This window comes from Manis pentadactyla, chromosome 3 (assembly GCF_030020395.1).
Source record: "Manis pentadactyla isolate mManPen7 chromosome 3, mManPen7.hap1, whole genome shotgun sequence".
Taxonomy (NCBI): Eukaryota; Metazoa; Chordata; class Mammalia; order Pholidota; family Manidae; genus Manis; species Manis pentadactyla.
In genome coordinates, this window is record NC_080021.1 from 25,604,283 (window position 1) to 25,623,297 (window position 19,015).

The window sequence follows — 19,015 nt, forward strand, 5'->3', positions numbered from 1 at the left end:
GCCCTTCTTCATGCTCTGGGATGAGTGGGACTGTGGTTGAAGTGCCACTTGCCATTGCATGAATCCATCACAGAGGCCACCAGAAAGTCTTTACAGGGAGTAGAGATGGAAAGTGGTGGTAAATGGAGTGTTCAGCAGTACATCCAGGTTGCAAGGCTGCTTGTCACCAAAGCATGTACTGTTTGACTGCAGACACGTACATTCATAATAGTCCCTTAATTTGTCTCTTTTAGAAGGTCATACTTTTCTTTAGTGCTTTTACAAACACATTCTGCACATTTGTATTTAAAGCATTGAGCTAAGAACCATTTTCACCATCAAGGTTACAATTTTATATATTTATAAGTATATATAGTTATAATTTTAAATTTACTATGTGAAAGCTTTTGCTTGTATAATTTGTGTCTTCACCTTTTTCTCAATCTTCCTTTATTGAGCACACAAAACAAATATAGCCCTTTGTGCTTTTAACATTACCACTGAGCTGATCTGTAATGTCTGTTTGTCCAAAGCAGCATTTATAATTGTCAAGAATATGTTCCCAGTTTGCCATAGCAACAAAGATCTAGACAAATATTTTATTATAATTTTTATCTTCTGTATTTTATGTATAATGGGAAGAAAGACCCTTTGCTTTCCCTATGAAGTTATTTAAAGGGTAAATTGGTGTCCCTGTTGGTAGAAAAAAAATGAAACAGCCTTTGAAGCAGTGCTTATACTAATGGACTGTTGCATTCACCCAAATTGATAACACTGTTCTAAAAGAATGAAAAGAATCTTTGTACATCTCAAATTTTAATTTGTAACATTAATAGCATGATGATGGTGATCAGGCCAGTCACCATAAAATTTTTTCTAAGAAACTGCATCAGAAATCATTCTCAAGCAGCTCCTTAAACATTTTTGCTTGGTCTTGCTTTTCACAACCCATATGTGGATGCCAGTTCTTTGATTTACCTGGTAACTTTATTCCATGTTTAAGTAAAACATTCTACATTCTTTTTCATTTAAAAAAATTCTAATTTTTAATTTCAGTTTTACTAGGTAGAAGTCCTAATAATGGTTATTTCATAACAGCCTTTATTAATTATTAAAAATGTGTTATTACAAACCTTAAGCTTTTCACATATGAAAAAAAATTTTTATTTCCTCTTTAAAAAAGTAAACTAAGAGTGGGCATCATACATTTACCATAATAAGAATAAATTGGTACTCTAGCCAAAGCAGACTTACCACTGTATGTCTTGGTTCACATCTGTTTAAGTTATCTGTTTTCAGTTCTTTGTTTCCTTGGCAATAAAAGAAAAGGCTATATTATTGAAACTCCTAACAATAACTCCCTGTTTCAGTATGCTAGTTGAATTGATACTGAAGAGATCCTCATAAAATTGCTCTTGGTAATGGATTTGTTTTCCTGTGAATGATATCTGTGAAATAGTTACGTCTTATTGTTAATTCCTTTTGCCCTTTAAGGCCCATTGTGCAGATTTTTGAGTATTATTGGATATGTTCCTGAAGAGCATTGTAGTAATATAATGTTATGAAATGTTTAAAGTCCACACACCCTGTGTTCTTTCACTATAGTTACATGTATCTATAACACATGGTATTATAAGTACTTTAAAGCCTTTCTGGGAGGGAGTGAGGCTCTTAATTCTAATAGTACCCTTTTCATTGCTAAAATCAGTGTAGTCAGTCTCTAAGATTTAAGGTTTGGGAACAAATAACAGGTCTTTGTCTGCACATGGCAATAATGCTCCTTGATGGTTTTTTCCAGTGTCACTGCACTCCTGTCCCCGGTTGCTCAGTCATAGGATTTGTGGTGATCTTTTCCTTCTCTGAACTCCTGTTTCACTTAAGGACATAAATGACTTATTTAACAACTAATTATGGCATTTTCTGTATTTAATAAAGCCCTTGGTGCCTCAGTTCTTCCACTGGTGAAAATGAAAGTATCAGGATCTCCTTCATGCCAGTCCCATCTGCCTTTCTGCCTTCTCAGAGCTAAATGTTTTTTCTGTGCCCTCTTTTTTTTTTTTTTTTAGATATCTGCAGTTTCTCTTTATACTGATTTTTTCTATTACAGTTATTGAATGTAATAATTTTTCCCACTCTTGTTTTTCACATTCTAAAAAATTTTTGAAACTGTTCAGCACTTCAGAAAAATTGAAAGAATATTAACACGACAAATAACCCATAAACCTTTTACCTGGATTCACCAGTTGTATATCTTGTCACATTTGTACCTACTCTCTGTCTATATTTAGAAACGCTATTTTTCCTGAATGATTTGAAAGTAAATTACACACATGACTCTTACCCCTAAATATTTAAGCATGCATATCCTAGGAATAAGGACATTTAAATTTAAGTCTCCCTCAGCTTGAGAAAACAACAAAGTTACTAAAACAGCAGCTTTTTTCCTCATGCTATAACCCATCTCGTTTCACCTTTTGCTTCATTTTCTAATAGAATTTTATACATGTCACTGTCTGTATTGACTCTTTTTCCACTTAATCTTCAACACTCAGTGTTCCATCTATTCTTAGAGCTCTCACTAAAGTCACACAAGATGACTTAGCACTGTATTCCTGGATGTTGCAGATTCCTAAACAGTTAATATGTTGATAACCCCTTATTCCTGAAATACATTTTTTTTGGAGTCTCTGAAACTACAACTCTCAACTTCTCATTCTCCACAGTGAGCCCTCTTCGGATCATCCCTAAATATCTATTCCTCGGGGGTCTGCCTTCTGTATACATTCCTGGAGTGATTTTATCTTCCATATCTTTTGCTACCTTAGACTGGGACCTTATTATTTCTATTTGTGATTACTTTTGCATTCTCCTCTAACTTCCTGATTGTAAACCTTTCCTCTTTCATGGTAGTGATCTCACTAAATGCAAATTGCATAATCATATTACTTATACACTTAAAATTTTTGGCTTGTTCCTTACTGTCTTTAGAGTTGAACCCAAACTTGTATCCTAGCTTCCAAGAGGCTTTGTGCTATGACTTTTGTCTGCCTCTTTACTTTCATTATCCTTTTCTTCCCCAGTCTTGCCCTTCTGTGCTCTGGTGTACCGAGTTACTTGCTGTTCTTCAGATGCATCATGCTTTTCATGTCAGTGTCTGAACATGCTGCCTGTGTCCAGTATCTGCAGTGCCTTTTTCTACCTTCCTGGTCTCCAACTTGTATCTCCAACTCCTCTTCAGAAACTCAAAATTCAGCTGTCACAATCTGAAAAAATCTCATCTGATCATAGCAAATTATCTTTTAACTTACTGTTCTGTTATATAGCAGTTACCACACAGTGTTGTATTTATCTGTTTGTATTCCTGTGCCCCACTAGAATGTGTTGAATGCAACATGTCATATGCTTTAATCCTTAGTATCTAGTAGAGTGACTAGCAGAGTCTGTAGTGTGTATTGTAAGAGTGTAATGTGTGTTGTAAGAATATATGGGAAGCAGTGTGACTATATAATCAGGGAATCAATAGTAGGTACTGGGAAAAAAATCATTTTAATTCCTCACCTTGCACCATTGGCTCTCAAACACTTAATTATGGGTGAATTACAATCAAATTGTTAAGAAATTAGAAGAAAACAAGTGAATTCTTAAATCTGATTACCAAAGAAGAAGAAATATTTTAAAGTTAAAAGTGATTCACAAAATTGCAATGGAGAAAAATAAATATGAAGGAAACTTTAATTTTCAAAAAGCACCTGGTTCTCAGACAGGTAAAGTCATTAGACCAAGACACTGGACTAGGCTTATGTAGGTAGTGTCAGATCTGGGATTAAAAGGTTAACTTATTTATAAACACACACAAGCAGACATACCAGTTCTGTGCTCTTTCTGCTAGTTAACAAAGAGCTGAAACTTTTCTTCATGTTACAGATGTAATCCATACTTTTAAGTGGATTTACTTTCATTCATTCCCAGTATTCTCAGTCTGTACCTTCCTCAGCCTTTCTCCTTTCTGTAAATGCTGTAACCACCATTCAGCTGCTTAAGCCAGGAAACTGGTAGTCACCCTTGATTTCTCTCAGTTCTGCCCAGTTTTCTCCTTGCTCACTGCCACCAGCACTAGTCCAAGCCACCATTATTTCTCTCTGTAAGACCACAGTAGATTCTTTGTGTTTGTGTGTGTGTGTAATTTTTAAAGTAGAGGTGATTGTCACATAACAAATGTCACCATTTTAACGAGTACAGAGCTGATTCTAGAATATTTTCATTAGCCCAAACAAGTAACTTCATACTCTTTAAGCACTCACTCCTCCTCCTGCCATACCTTGTGTTAACCTTAAAAAATAAAACTGCCAGTTATTTTACTGGCAAAAATAGGTTTATTTGGGAATAGAGAATTGCCATTTGGGACAAGCAAGCTATGGCAAAATCACAGGCAAGTCCAAAGAACAAAGGAGAGGAACGCTCTTTATTATAGAGGAAAATGGGGGAGCTGGGAGTGGCTGTAAAAAACAAAAAGTCTAGTGGAGTAAACTGGGAGTTTAAAATACAATGGCTTTTCATTGGCTGAGTTCTGGCAGTCTCTCATTAGCTGTGCTGCTGCTGGGAGAAGAGGAGAGCCTTCCTCCTGCTGGGTAATAAGGTAATATCTAAAGGAGCAGCAGCCTGCAAGGTCCGTCTCCTAAGGTTGGTCTTCTCGTTTGATCTGCAGTTGAGGATGAGTATTAGGGTACAGAGCCATCCTTGCTGGCCTCTAAACTGCACGTCAGTGAGGTTTCACTATTACACCTGGTAGCTACTAATTACTTTACCTCAGTGGTTTGCCTATTGTGGGCATTTCATGTAAATGGAACCATACAGGAAGTGGCCTTTTATATCTGTCTTCTGTCACTTAATGTTTTAAAATTTCATTCATATTATCAGTACTGCATTCTTTTTATAACTCAGCAGTCTTCCATTGTATGGATATACCTCAATTTATTTATCTGTTCATCCTTTGATAGACATTCTAGTTTTTTCAACTTTTTGGCTATTATGAATAATGCAGCTATTAACATATGTATATAAGCTTTTTTGTGAACATATGTTTTCAGTTCTTGATTAGATACCTAGGAGTAGAATTGCTGGGTCAAAAGCTTTAAATTTTTGAGGAACCACCATAACTCTTTTCCACAGTGGCTGCACCATTTTACATTCTCATCACAGTGTATGAGTGTCGACAACACTCGACACTAGACTCTTAACTGACCTCCTTGTTTCTACTCTCCTGTCTGTTCTCTGCATAGCAGCCAGTGTGATCATTTAAAATCAAGGCAAAACTTGTCACAAACAGGTACAGCTCCACGGCTGTACCTTGTTTCACATGGCATTGAGGGGTCTCGTTATCACTGTGTTGTCAGGGTGTTGTGTGTCACAGCTAATGGATTCCGATGTGTGTTTTTCTGACCTTCCCTAACCTATTGCTGGACTCCAGCTGTGTGAGATCTCTTCTTTTTATCTGCCTTGTTCTTGGGACCATCTCAGACCTTCAGCGCTTGTGTTTGTTTCTGCCTAGAATACTTCTTGCATAGCTGATTCCTTGTAACCTTTTGTTTTCAACTTGTCATCTCAGAGATGTCTCTTCTCTTTTTCCTTCCCTCTCCCCCTTTGCCCTCCCCCAATCAACTGGGAGCTCAGTGAAGAAAGAGATAATGATTGTCTCATTCACTACTGTCTCCCTCTTTGCTAACACTGAAACTGGAACAGAATAAGTCTTTAGTAATACCTGTTGGAAATGAATGAATGAATGAATATTACCTGTCAGCTAGTTATATTTAAAGTACATGTATGTAGTAACTGGCTTTTCCATGGTGGAATATAGTTACAGACAGAAATCAATGAATGTGGTGGCCATTTTACTAACTATTAGCAACACTTTATAAGATTTTGGTAAGTGAGCTGCAGTAGAAATTTCTGGAAAGGAAAAGAAGTATGAACAACTGTACTACAGATTCTAGGAAGGTTAACATGAAAGGAGCCCTCTTTCTTTCTTCATTTGTCCTTGCAGAATAAATGCCCTTGTTGTTTTAGAACCTGCTGGATAGAGAAATCATGTGCCAGAAGACAGTCTGCATGCTTTTGCCTTTTAATGGCTGCTGATGTAAGCGCTTTGATGCACAACTGGGGATGGGGATGTTGCTAAGGAAAAGGGTTTAGGAGTACTGAGCTTAGGTTAAGCTTGGTTGTACAGAAAATAAGTATTATAGATACCCTGTAAGTATGTTTAGTAGTTTTTGCCCTGCCATGTATGCTCTGACAATAAGAAACTGGTCTGTTTCAGATACCCTTGTGGTTATGGTTTTGGGTTCATTATGGAAAGTCTAATAACAAGCTCACTTGGATTCTTTTCTCTATCCCTGATTTATTTCATTTTTTTGTTAAGGTGTCATTGATATACAATCTTATGAAGGTTTCATGTGAGCAACATTGTGGTTACTACGTTCACCCATATTATCAGGTGCCCCTCACACCCCATTGCAGTCACTGTCCATCAGCATAGTAAATTGTTATAAAGTCACTACTTGTCTTCTCTGTGCTATACTGCCTTCCCCGTGACCCCCCTCCCTATATTATGTGTGCTAATCATAATGCCCCTTAATCCCCTCCTCCCTTCTTCCACCCACCCTCTCCACCCCCTTCTCTTTGTTAACCATTCAGTTTTGCTTTGTTGTTATACTCCACAAGCGAGTAAAATCATTTGGTACTTGTCTTTCTCTGCCTGGCTTATTTCACTGAGCATAATACCCTCTAGCTCCATCCATGTTGTTGCATATGGTAGGATTTGTTTTCTTCTCATGGCTGAGTAATAAACCATTGTGTATATGTACCACATCTTCTTTATTCATTCATCTGCTGATGGGCACTTAGGTTGCTTCCATATCTTGGCTATTGTAAATAGTGCTGAAATAAACATAGGGGTGCATATGTCTTTTTCAAACTGGGCTGCTGCATTCTTAGGGTAAATTCCTAGAAGTGGGATTCCTGGGTCAAATGGTATTTCTGTTTTTAGTTTTTTGAAGAACCTCCATATTGCTTTCCACAATGGTTGAACTAATTTACATTCCCACCAACAGTGTAGGAGGGTTCCCCTTTCTCTGCATCCTCACCAGCATTGTTGGATGTTGGCCATCCTAACTGGTGTAAGGTGGTATCTCATTGTGGTCTTAATTTTCATTTACCTGATGATTAGTGATGTGTAGCATCTAAGAGTTTTATGGTTTGATGACTTACATTCAGGTCTTTCATCCATTTCGAGTTTACTTTCTTTTTTTTTTTATTTTTTATTTATTTTATTTTATTTTTGAGAGGACATCTCTCATATTTATTGATCAGATGGTTGTTAACAACAATAAAATTTTGTATAGGGGACTCAATGCACAGTCATTAATCAACCCCAAGCCTAATTCTCAACAGTCTCCAATCTTCTAAAGCGTAACAAACAAGTTCTTACATGGTGAACAAGTTCTTACATAGTGAATAAGTTCTTACATGGTGAACAGTGCAAGGGCAGTCATATCACAGAAACTTTCGGTTTTGCTCATGCATTATGAACTATAAACAGTTCAAATATGAATACTCATTTGATTTTTATACTTGATTTATATGTGGATATCACATTTCTCCCTTTATTATTATTATTTTTAATAAAATGCTGAAGTGGTAGGTAGATACAAGATAAAGGTAGAAAACATAGTTTAGTGCTGTAAGAGGGCAAATGTAGATGATCAGGTGTGTGCCTATAGACTAAGTATTAATCCGAGCTAGACAAGGGCCACAAAACATCCATGGATGCAGAAGATTTCTCTCAAAACAGGGGGGGTGAGGTTCTAAGCCTCACCTCTGTTGATCCCCAATTTCTCACCTGATGGCCCCCCTGTGACTGCCTGTCTTGGGTTGTTCCTCCCTTGAGGAATCTTACCCGTCTCTGGCTAACCAGTCATCTTCCAGGGCCATACAGGGAAATGTAAAGTTGGTAAGTGAGAGAGAAGCAATTTTGTTTGAAAAGGTTAGCTTTTTACTTCTTTGCAGATTTATGCCCTGTGGCTTCTATGCCCAGCATTTGTCTTGAGGTATCTTTACCACTTGGAAGAATTATGATACTCGGTCATTTCTATATGAGGCACGAATTCTACAACCTAATTCTTGTAATTAGGAAGGAAGAAGAAAAGCTATGGAAGTAGCAGACGGAAGAAAACATGGGAAGATTGATTATTTCTTTGACATATCTTCTTGTAGTGTAACATAAGCATGTATAGGTTTTAAACTACTAATTAAATTGTGTGCACACATTAACATAATAGGAATGCAGCTACATAACAAAAGCAGACCTACAATTACCAGCCATCTCCAGTGAAACCAAGAAAACCAGTTAGGTACCCTAGGCATTTGTGAAAACTTATCAGTGATATGATGGATATTGTCTAACTGAATTTGAATAGTTTGAGAAAAAAATCAGACAAATTAAAACAACACATTCCTGGGAACTGTTTACATCCCATATGTTCTTTTAACAGTAGATAGTCTATAGTCGCAAGATTTTGGAGTGCTGCAACTTGCACTTCTCCTAATTCTTGGTTGAGTTGTGACAGTATAGATCCAGTCAAATTTGTTGTTTTACTGTATGCACAGGCCAGCTTAGATATCTCCTCCTTCATTCCAGTGGCAAGTCCAGGAACCGGTGGGATGAATGCAGCTACAACTGCAACAGCGCCAGGATCTTTGTTGAAGTTTTTTGATGATCATCTTCTGGAATGACTCTTCCAGAGACTGTTGATGTTGGAAGTTCTTCTTCATATCATATCTTAATTCATTTTCTGGGTAGCCAAATTAGGCTTTGATCCTCTGTATAAACACAAACAAACCCTTTGCCCACACTTTGATATGCCCTTTATACCATTGTGAAGAACTTATTGGAGATCACCACACTGGAACTGCTTTTTTTTTTTAAGAGAAAGGAATATTATCAGAAAAATGTACTTACATAGCTGATCATCTGACACCATTTAAATGATCAAAATTAAGGATATTTAAAGCATGCATTAATCGGTGATTTGCAGTTAGTTTTATCCTATCAGGGAGTAATCCCCCTTTTCTTTCTTTTTTTTTTTTTTTGTTATCATTAATCTACAATTACTTGAGTTTACTTTCTTGTATGGAGTTAGACAATAATCCAGTTTCATTCTCTTACATGCAGCTGTCCAGTTTTGCCAACACCAGTTGTTGAAGAGGCTGTCGTTTCCCCATTGTATAACCATGGCTCCTTTATTGTATATTAATTGGCCAAATATGTGGGGGTTTATATCTGGGCTCTCTGTTCTGTTCCACTGATCTATGGGTCTATTCTTGTGCCAGTACCAAATTGTTTTGATTACTGTGTCTTTGTAGTAGAACTTGAAGTTGGAGAGTGTAATTCCCCGGTTTTATTCTTCCTTCTCAGGATTACTTTGGGTATTTAGGGTCTTTTGTGGTTCCATATGAATTTTAGTACTGTTTGTTACAGTTTGTTGAAGAATGCTGTTGGTATTTTGATAGGAATTGCATTGAATCTGTAGATTGCTTTAGGCAGGACAGCCATTTTGACAATATTAGTTCTTCCTATCCATGAGCACGGATGTGTTTCCATTTATTGGTATCTTCTTTAATTTCTCTCATGAGTGTCTTGTAGTTTTCAGAGTATAGGTCTTTCACTTCCTTGGTTAGGTTTATTCCTAGGTATTTTATTCTTTTTGATGCAGTTGTGAATGGAATTGTTTTCCTGATTTCTCTCTCTGCTAGTTCATTGTTAGTGTATAGGAATGCCACAGATTTCTGTGTATTAATTTTGTGTCCAGCAACTTTGCTGAATTCAGATATTAGATCTAATACTTTTGGAGTGGATTCTTTAGGGTTTTTTATGTACAATATCATGTCATCTGCAAACAGGAACAGTTTAACTTATTCCTGGCCAATCTAGATGCCTTTTATTTCTTTGTGTTGTCTGATTCTAGGACTATGTACTATGTTGACTAGAAATGGGGAGGGTGGGCATCCTTGTCTTGTTCCCGATCTTAGAGGAAAAACTTTAAGCTTTTCTCTGTTTAGTATGATGTTGGCTGTGGGTTTGTCTTATATGGCCTTTATTATGTTGAGGTACGTGCCTTCTATACTCATTTTGTTGAGAGTTTTTATCATGAATGGATGTTGAATTTTGTCATGCTTTTTTGGCATCTGTGGAGGTGATCATGTGGTATTTGTCCTTCTTTTTGTTGATGTGGTGGATGATGATGATGGATTTCGAATGCTGTAACATCCTTGCATCCCTGGGATGAATCCCACTTGGTCATCGTGTATGATCCTTTTGATGTATTTTTGAATTTGGTTTGCTAATATTTTGTTGAGTGTTTTTGCATCTGTGTTCATCAGGGGTATTGGTCTGTAATTTTCTTTTTTGTGGTGTCTTTGCCTGGTTTTGGTTTTAGAGTGATGCTTGACTCATAGAATGAGTTTGGAAGTATTCCCTCTTCTTCTACTTTTTGGAAAAGTTTAAGGAGAAGGGGTATTAGGTCTTCACTAAATGTTTGATAAAATTCAGCAGTGAAGCCATCTGGTCCAGGAGTTTTGTTCTTAGGTAGTTCTTTGATTACTGATTCAATTTCATTGCTGGTAATAGGTCTGTTCAGATTTTCTGTTTTCTCTTGGGTCAGTCTTGGAAGGTTGTATTTTTCTAGAAAGTTGTTCATTTCTTCTAGATTATACAATTTGTTAGCATACAATTTTTAATAGTATTCTCTAACAATTTGTAGTTCTGTGGTGTCCATAGCGTTTTTTCCTTTCATTTCTTATTCTGTTTGTGTAGATTCTTTTTTTTTTCTTGAGAAGTCTGGCCAAGTGTTTGTTTATATTGTTTGTTTTCTCAAAGAACCACCTCCTGGTTTCATTGATTCTGCTGTTTTATTCTTCTCAGTTTTGTTCATTTTTGCTCTGATCTTTATTATGTCCCTCCTTCTGACTTTGTTCTTCTTTTGTTAGTTTTATTAATTGTGAGTTTAGACTGTTCATTTGGGATTGCTCGTCTTTCTTGAAGTAAGCCTGTATTGCTATATACTTTACTCTTAGAATGGCCTTCGCTGCATCCCACAAATTTTTTGGGGGTGTTGAGTCATTGTTTTCATTTGTCTCCATATTTGGTTGGTTTCTGTTTTTATTTGGTCATTGATCCATTGGTTATTTAGGAGCACGTTGTACAGCCTCCATGTGTTTGTGGGATTTTTTATTTTCTTTATGTAATTTATTACTAGTTTCATACCTTTGTGGTCTGAGACACTGGTTGGTACAATTTCAGTCCTTCTGATTTTACTGAGGCTCGTTTTGTATCCTAGTCTGTGATCTATTCTGCATCATGTTGCATATGCACTTGAGAAGAATGTGTATCCTGCTGCTTTTGGCTGTAGTGTTCTGTAGATGTCTGTTAGTTCCATTTGTTCTAATGTGTTGTTCAGTGTCTCTGTCTCCTTACTTATTTTCTGTCTGGTTGATCTGTCCTTTGGAGTGAGTGGTGTGTTGAAGGCTCCTAAAATGAATTCCTTGCATTGTATTTCCCCCTTGACTTCTGTTAGTATTTGTTTCACATAATCAGGTGCTCCTATGTTGGGTGCATACATATTTATAATGGTTATATCTTCTTACTGGACTGATCTCTTTATCATTATGTAATGTTCTCCTTTGCCTCTTGTTACTTACTTAGTTTTGAAGTCTTAATTTGTCTGATACAAGTAATGTCACTCCTGCTTTTTTCTCCCTATTAATTGCATGAAATATCTTTTTCCATCCCTTCATTTTTAGTCTGTGTATGACTTTCAGTTTGAAGTGAGTCTTGTAGGCAGCATAGAGATGGGTCTTTTTTTTTATCCATTCAGTGATTCTATGTCCTTTGATTGGTGCATTCAGACCATTTACATTTAGGCGGATTATCAATAGATATGTGCTTATGGCCATTGCAGGCTTTAGATTCATGGTTACCAAAAGTTAAAGGGCAGCTTCTTTACTATCTAACAGTCTAACTTACCTCACTAATTACGCTATTTCACAAACAATCTAAAGACTCCTTTTTTTTCCTGTTTTTCTTCCTTCTCTACTCCTTATATATTAGGTGTCATATTCTGTACTCTTTGTGTATCCCTTGACTGACTTTTTGGGTGGTTGATTTAATTTTGCATTTGCTTAGTAAATAATTGGTCTGTTTCCTTTTCTGTGGTTTTATTTTCTCTGGTGATAGCTATTTAGCCTTAGTAGCACTTTCATCTACAGCAGTCTGTGTAAAATACACTGTAGAGATGGTTTGTGGGAGATAAATTCCCTCAGCTTTTTCTGTGGGAGGTAAATTCCCTCAACTTTTGCTTATGTAGTAGAAATTGTTTAATCCCAGATCAAATTTAAATGGTAGTCTTTCTGGGTAGAGGGTATTCTTGGTCCAGGGCCCTTCTGTTTCATTGCATTGAATATATCATGCTGCTCCCTTCTGGCCTGTAAGGTTTCTGCTGAGAAGTCTGATGATAGCCTGATGGGTTTTCCTTTGTAGGTTTTCTTTTTTTCTCTCTCTGGCTACTTTTAATATTCTGTCCCTGTCCTTGATCTTTCCTATTTTAATTACTATATGTCTTGCTCTTGCCTTCCTTGGGTCCCTCGATTGGGAGATCTGTGCACTTTCATGGCCTGAGAGACTATTTCCTTCCCCAATTTGGGGAAGTTTCCAGCAATTGTTTCCTCAAGTAGACTTTCTGTCTCTTTTTCTCTCTCTTCTTCTTCTTGTACCCCTATAATGTGAATGTTGTTCCATTTGGATTGGTCCCACCAGTCTCTTATTATTCTTTCATCCCTAGAGATCCTTTTTTCTCTCTCTTTCTGGCGTTTGAATTCTTGTATGTACAAAATTTTTTGCTATTTCATTCTAGTGATTCCTATGGAATAATAACTTTGTGTAGGTTGTGCCCTGTAGTGCTCTAGTTTAATCTCTGGAGCTTCCCAGCATTTGGAACAATGGCAGTGGTCGCTGGTGAGCAGCACCAGAGGCGCCTGGGAGGAAAGAGCTCTTTCCTCTTCCTGGCTGCCGTTCCTGCCTCCATTGCCAGGGCTAGTGGGCCGAGTGCGCAGGGAGCATCCTCTGTGTTACACCCCTGTAGTTGCCATAGGCGGGTCTGCCCTCCAGCTGGCCTGGTACAACAGTGGGGGTAGCAGGTGAGCAGACTGGTGCCTTCTGGGAGGAAGGAGTGGCAGGCTGCATATCGTGGTAGTGGGCCTCAGCACTGTGTAGCCAGCAGGGGGATGGAGCACCTGAAGCTCCTGAAAGTTTCCAACCTGCTGGGCTGAGTGTGCTGGGACTGTTTTGGCCACCTTCCCTTTCTCCTGAGCAGCAAGCGCTGTGTAATCCTTGCCCCTTTAGCACCCATCTCGCTGTTGGGAAGTCTTTCAAAGTGCCTGTCTTTCTTTTGTCCCTGAGCGGCTGGTTATGGGTACCTGTTCTCCACAAGTGGCTGGAATCTCAGTTTCTCCAAATAGTCTGCCTGTCTTTGCTTTCCAACACCTCTAATATCCAGAGCACCATGTAATGTGGGTTTGTGCTCCCAGAGCAGGCCTCCAGGGCTGGGTGTTTAGCAGTCCTGGGCTTCTCCTCCCTACCTGCTCCATTTCTCTTCCTCCGGCTGGATTATTGTTTTGCTGCTTTACCCTTTTCTGTTATATTTTCCCCGATGTAGGCTGTCTGTTGCAGTTTTCAGGTTGCTCTTTCAGGATTCATTGTATTTGCTGTATTTTAGTGTTGAATGTGGTTTTGGGAGGAGCTTTCTGCCTCACGCCCCCCCTTTTCCAGTCTCTCCTCTCATGCCACCATCTTTTCCAGTCTCTCCTCTCTACCCTTGATTTTATGTGTGTGTGTACTCTCATTCTTTTAGCAAATGGCAGATCAGTTTAACACATCAGAACTGCTTAGAACAGTGATAGTGCTGTAACTTAAAGTATGACATATCTGCATATTTACATTTCAGCAGTCATTTGGGGAAGAATCTACAGTTGCTGATGGACAGAGTGGATGAAATGAGCCAAGACATAGTGAAGTACAACACATACATGAGGAACACGAGCAAGCAGCAGCAGCAGAAACATCAGGTGGGTGTCCGGAGTCTGGGACACCTGAGGCCCCAGAGTCCCCTGACTCCCCGCGAGACACCTGAGGCCCCTGAGGCATCTTCGGTGAAACACTGACTGTTAGCTGGTGGCTCTGTATCATATTTACAAAGACTGTTCTTTATATGGTATGCATCTAATATATTATTTTAAGTTGTACTTAAAAATATAGTCTTTAAGAGAGCTGGTATATTACTCTCAGATTATAATGCTAAGGTTATGCAAATAAGATACATTTATTGAGCAAATCAGAGGCACAGAGGTTCTAGAGTGTCACAACTCATTTCTTCACTAACTGTAATGGTTTTGTAGCGGTTCATTGCAGCATAGTTAGCAATCTTCAGTTCATTTAAAAAACTGAGCAATTGTGATTAAGAGCAAGCAATTTTGATAGGAAATAATAGACCAACTGCTGTGAAATAGATAGTATAATACAGATAAAAACCCTAGACTTAACTAGTATTCTCATACACACATATATACTGCTATGGTCGTTTAACCTTTTGTTTCTTAGTGTTGTCTGAAGGCCACGTGATTTTCATAGTTCCTGGAATACTAGTTTTGGACTATATTGCTCTGCAGTGTTCTTAGTTTTTGATTCATAGATAAGTTGATTCCAGAATGTTTATCTTTGTGAGTGTTTGTATGTGACTGTTCTGTGTCCATTAAAATGTACTGTAAATTAGGTGTTGTTAACTCTAGAATTTTATGCATAGCTGATTCTGAGGGTATTATATTTAAAATTTTTTAAAGTATCTGTTCTTATGTTTAGTAAAATTTAGAATGCTTTGTTTTCACCATACTTACAATTTTAAAAACGCATGATCTATTACTTACAATTTTAAAAACACATGATCTATAAAGTATCTTTTTTAACTGAAAAGGTGGTGGTGAGGATGGTAATGGAGAAAAGCTTTTATAAATGGGAGGTGGGGGACCCAGCTTGATTCTGTTCTCTTGCTGGTTCCTCCTGTAGGTAAAGGATGCATCCTGTACTATCAAATTGAAAATCCGTCACCTGTGAGACAACTGAATCTGGAAACGAGTCTTACAGATATTTTTCAGAATTCTGATGTGTCTTAAAATTTTGCATTTGACATTTATTTACCAGTACCATTCATAACCCTTTGTAGATTTGTCTCACACCCCATAATGAATGTAGAATCTTTGCAAAGCAAGGTACTCTCCTTCTTTAAGAATATAAGGACTTAAAATTTTTACTAGCCGACCTCATTACCTGATCTTTTAAGACTGTGTATAGGATTATTTCCTCTGTTGTTGTAAGCAGTCCACAACTATTAGCTCTTGATTGTATATAAGTTTGTAGTTGATCTGTAACTTCTTATTATATCCCCACCTTCTCTTCAGAAAATCATTAGGAATCCAGAGGTTGAAAGTTTTTGAAGCATTATCTAAATTAACCATTTTTACCTGTAGAGCTAAAATAAAGCCCAGATGATTATGTTGTTAAGAATAGCAAATAGTATAATAATAATAATAGTGATGATGATGTTATATTAGTAACAGCATCAGTGTTATAGTTATTTTGGTCAATAGGAATAAAGTTGAAGAAGTTCTCCAGTGTGGTTGCTCACTACTTGGTTATTAAACTTAAAATGATTTGTAATGCTGTCCATCACCCTGTTGTCAGAAGTGGCAAAGTTACTCCCTGTGTCTCACTGATCACAAGCCTCTGCCTTTGAGGACCCCTGTTTCTCACATAACCACTTCTATTTTTCCATATCATTAGTGATAGACCTTAGAGCTCAAAGTGACGCTAGAGTTTACATCAAAGAAATTTTCTTTGTTGCCATATTTATTACCCCCTTAGAAGCAAGAGTTATCAAGGGTCAACATTTATAACGCTGAGATTAGAATTCAGAGCAATGGGATTTCACTGATTGCCTAAGTAGGGGAGGCCTTTGTTTCTGGTCAGGTGGCGAAAAAGAACCAAATTGTTTCTCTCTGAATTTTAGTACCAGCAGCGACGCCAGCAGGAGAACATGCAGCGCCAGAGTCGAGGAGAACCCCCACTCCCTGAAGAGGATCTGTCCAAGCTCTTCAAACCACCCCAGCCCCCTGCCAGGATGGATTCTCTGCTCATTGCAGGTATTGTTAGCCATTGCACAGCATGGCTAGTTTTCTTTGTTCTTTAGGAAGCTGGAGACAGTGAGAGATTTACAAACAAAAATGCATCAGAAAGCTAGTGTATTTTAAATGGTTGAGTGATGAATTTGAATCTAGAAGCTATAATTTCTGAAATTTAAGAATTTGTCTGTTATTTCTAAGGTCCTTTTTGGTGCTTCATTCTGTGTTTATCTAAACATTTTTGAGATGATGTAAAGTTTCCAAAATGGAAAGGTTTTATTTGAGTCATCTTTCATAGAAACCAAGAAAAAATGCTTAAAATCTTATAATGTGAAAAATCATTTATCTCCAGCCCCTTACTTTTCAGGGTCTAGCCTAGCACTGAGCCTGTCTAAATGTGAGTGTGAGTCTTTTAACTGAATTGGATTTTCTGTCTTGAAGAAAAATATTTCCTTTATTTGATGTAGATGTATATTGTAGCAACATGAATGTCATTCTGGATGGACTTTCTCTGGGAGTAGTTAACATATAACACTGCGTTTAAGTGGTAGAGGTCTGTGTCCTGTGCTAGGACTTGATTTCAAATATATAACATTTATGCTTATTTAACCTTATTTCTATATAAATGTTGTTAAATACTTTTTGATTCAGTCAGCCAGTTGGCTGTGCGAGATTAATTAGGATGAAAATCTTCCGTAATTTCTCAATTCTATTGATAAATTTTTTAGTATGTGGGGGGGAATTCCAAATTTCTTAAAACTTTCTGGTACAAGGTTAAATTAAATTTGGGAAACGGAGACACATATTTTCCTTAAGGTCCAGTTCAAGCAGAATTGTATTTCTTATACTTTAAAAAAATGTGTAATTTGCATCAGATTAGACTTAAGGCTGGAAGAGCAGTTGATGGAGCCCCTTTTTCATTGGGTTCTCTGCCCCTGCTCTGTCTTGGCTTGGGGGGAGAGCCTTTATAATGTTTCCAGAGCGCACACTGAAAACTACTTGCTCCTATCCAGGTCAGGTGGGTCAAGTCACTTTGCAGTTCTGGGAGTTGGTGGCTCCTTTCCACCTGCTGAGGAGAGCCAGCACTGTTTTCTCACTTGTCTTAGTACAGTGTTGGTCTAATCTGCATTGTCAGTACATTTTGATTGACAGCTAATATGTTCTTAACTGCAGGTAACCTTTAAAAAGTTGTAGGTTTTCTTCATTTTCCACATAACCAAGGATGAAAGATAGCTGTTTTCAAAAGAACTTATATATTCTTTATTCCACTGTGGACAGATAGAATTGATTCTAATTAACTACTGATTCAAAATATAATAAAATTCTGGTGAATCCGTATCTTGCTGGTTTTCTTGTTTGACTAGTGTTCTAGGTCATTTTATACTTTGTGGAACATTATGACCTTTTTCTCGCTTTCCTGAATGCACAGGCCAGATTAACACTTACTGCCAGAACATCAAGGAGTTCACTGCACAAAACTTGGGCAAACTCTTCATGGCCCAGGCTCTTCAAGAATACAACAACTAAGGAAAGGAAGTTTCCAGAAAAGGAGTTAACATGGACTTTAGAGATCACTGGGGCAGATCTTGGAAGAAATATATTTGCATATTGAAAAATCTAGCTAATAATAAAATAAAAGTAAAACGATCTTGACTACTTGCTCATTTGGTTTTAGACACACTACATCTAGTTTCTAATTTTTGTGTTGCTTATACCTATTTATTTCCAAAAGTTTTAACAGCCTTGACCAGAAGCTTCACCAGGCACAGACCCACAGGGTCCATCACCTTTGCTACCTCTGAGGTACCACACTTCAACCCAGAGTCCAGTGTTGCTTGTCCTGACCCAGAGGCTTTGGCACCTACTGTGAAATCTGGCACTTTATCGCTGTCAAACAAAAACAATAAATGGAAGGTCAGGCACCATGTGTCCCCACACCTGGAATCACTGGTTTGCTCATGGGTCTGCATTTTCATTTCTTCTGGTGATGGTCAGCTGCTTCTCATGCTCATACGCTATTCATTGGACACAAGAATTTAAAAAAAAAAAAAAAGGTCATTTCACCAAAGGACCATATTTTGTATGAAAACGAAACTCATTCTATGTGTGTGTGTGTGTGTATATATATATATATATTATATATATTTTAAGACTTCTTGTTTTATCTTTTCCATACCATAATATATGATTCTGCTAACAGTAAGTTTTATGAGTAAGGAAAAGAAGAATTGGGAGAACAGTACTACATTGGAAAAACAAAATAATTTTGTGTTTGAAAGAAAAATCCTGCAATTTCTGTAAGGCTAAAATCAGTGTGATTTGCCAGCCAGTGGAGGTACACATATGAGACTCTTAATATTTTGGTAATCTTCACCTTGAAGACATGGCCCCTGGGAAGACAGAAGGAATGCATAAGGGGTAAGGAGAGCTGCAAAGTCCTTTTCTTCTGACAGCATTGCTTTGGAGGCACAACTGGGGCTGTGGGGTCAGGCAGCTGGATTGAAACCTGGCTTTTTCTCCCTTGGTGTGTGTTTAGACAAATTCCTTAATCTCCCTGTGCCTCACTTCTGTCATCCAGATGAGATGAGAAAAGGGGACGCATATATTCCCTCATAGGGTTAAAGAAATTCATTGAGGATTGGGGTAAAGCATGGAGAATAGTGGCTGCTATGTAGGAGGCAGGCAGTGTGTTCTATGGTGATGGGTACGTTCTAGGCTCTCTACTCAGGATTTGGAGTTATTAGCATGTTTTTGCTTT

General features: G+C 37.7%; 1 protein-coding gene across 1 annotated transcript in view; it reads left to right on the forward strand.

The window, feature by feature from the left end:
* The window catches only part of EIF3H (eukaryotic translation initiation factor 3 subunit H), a 120,653-nt gene extending 102,749 nt beyond the window's left edge, over positions 1-17,904 (forward strand). Inside the window, exons 6-8 of the mRNA XM_036876361.2 lie at positions 14,031-14,151; positions 16,146-16,278; positions 17,687-17,904. Of these exons, the coding sequence (XP_036732256.1) occupies positions 14,031-14,151; positions 16,146-16,278; positions 17,687-17,784 (352 nt within the window). The 3' untranslated portion in view covers positions 17,785-17,904. The remainder of the gene's footprint in view (positions 1-14,030; positions 14,152-16,145; positions 16,279-17,686) is intronic.
* The last annotated feature ends 1,111 nt before the right edge of the window (positions 17,905-19,015 follow it).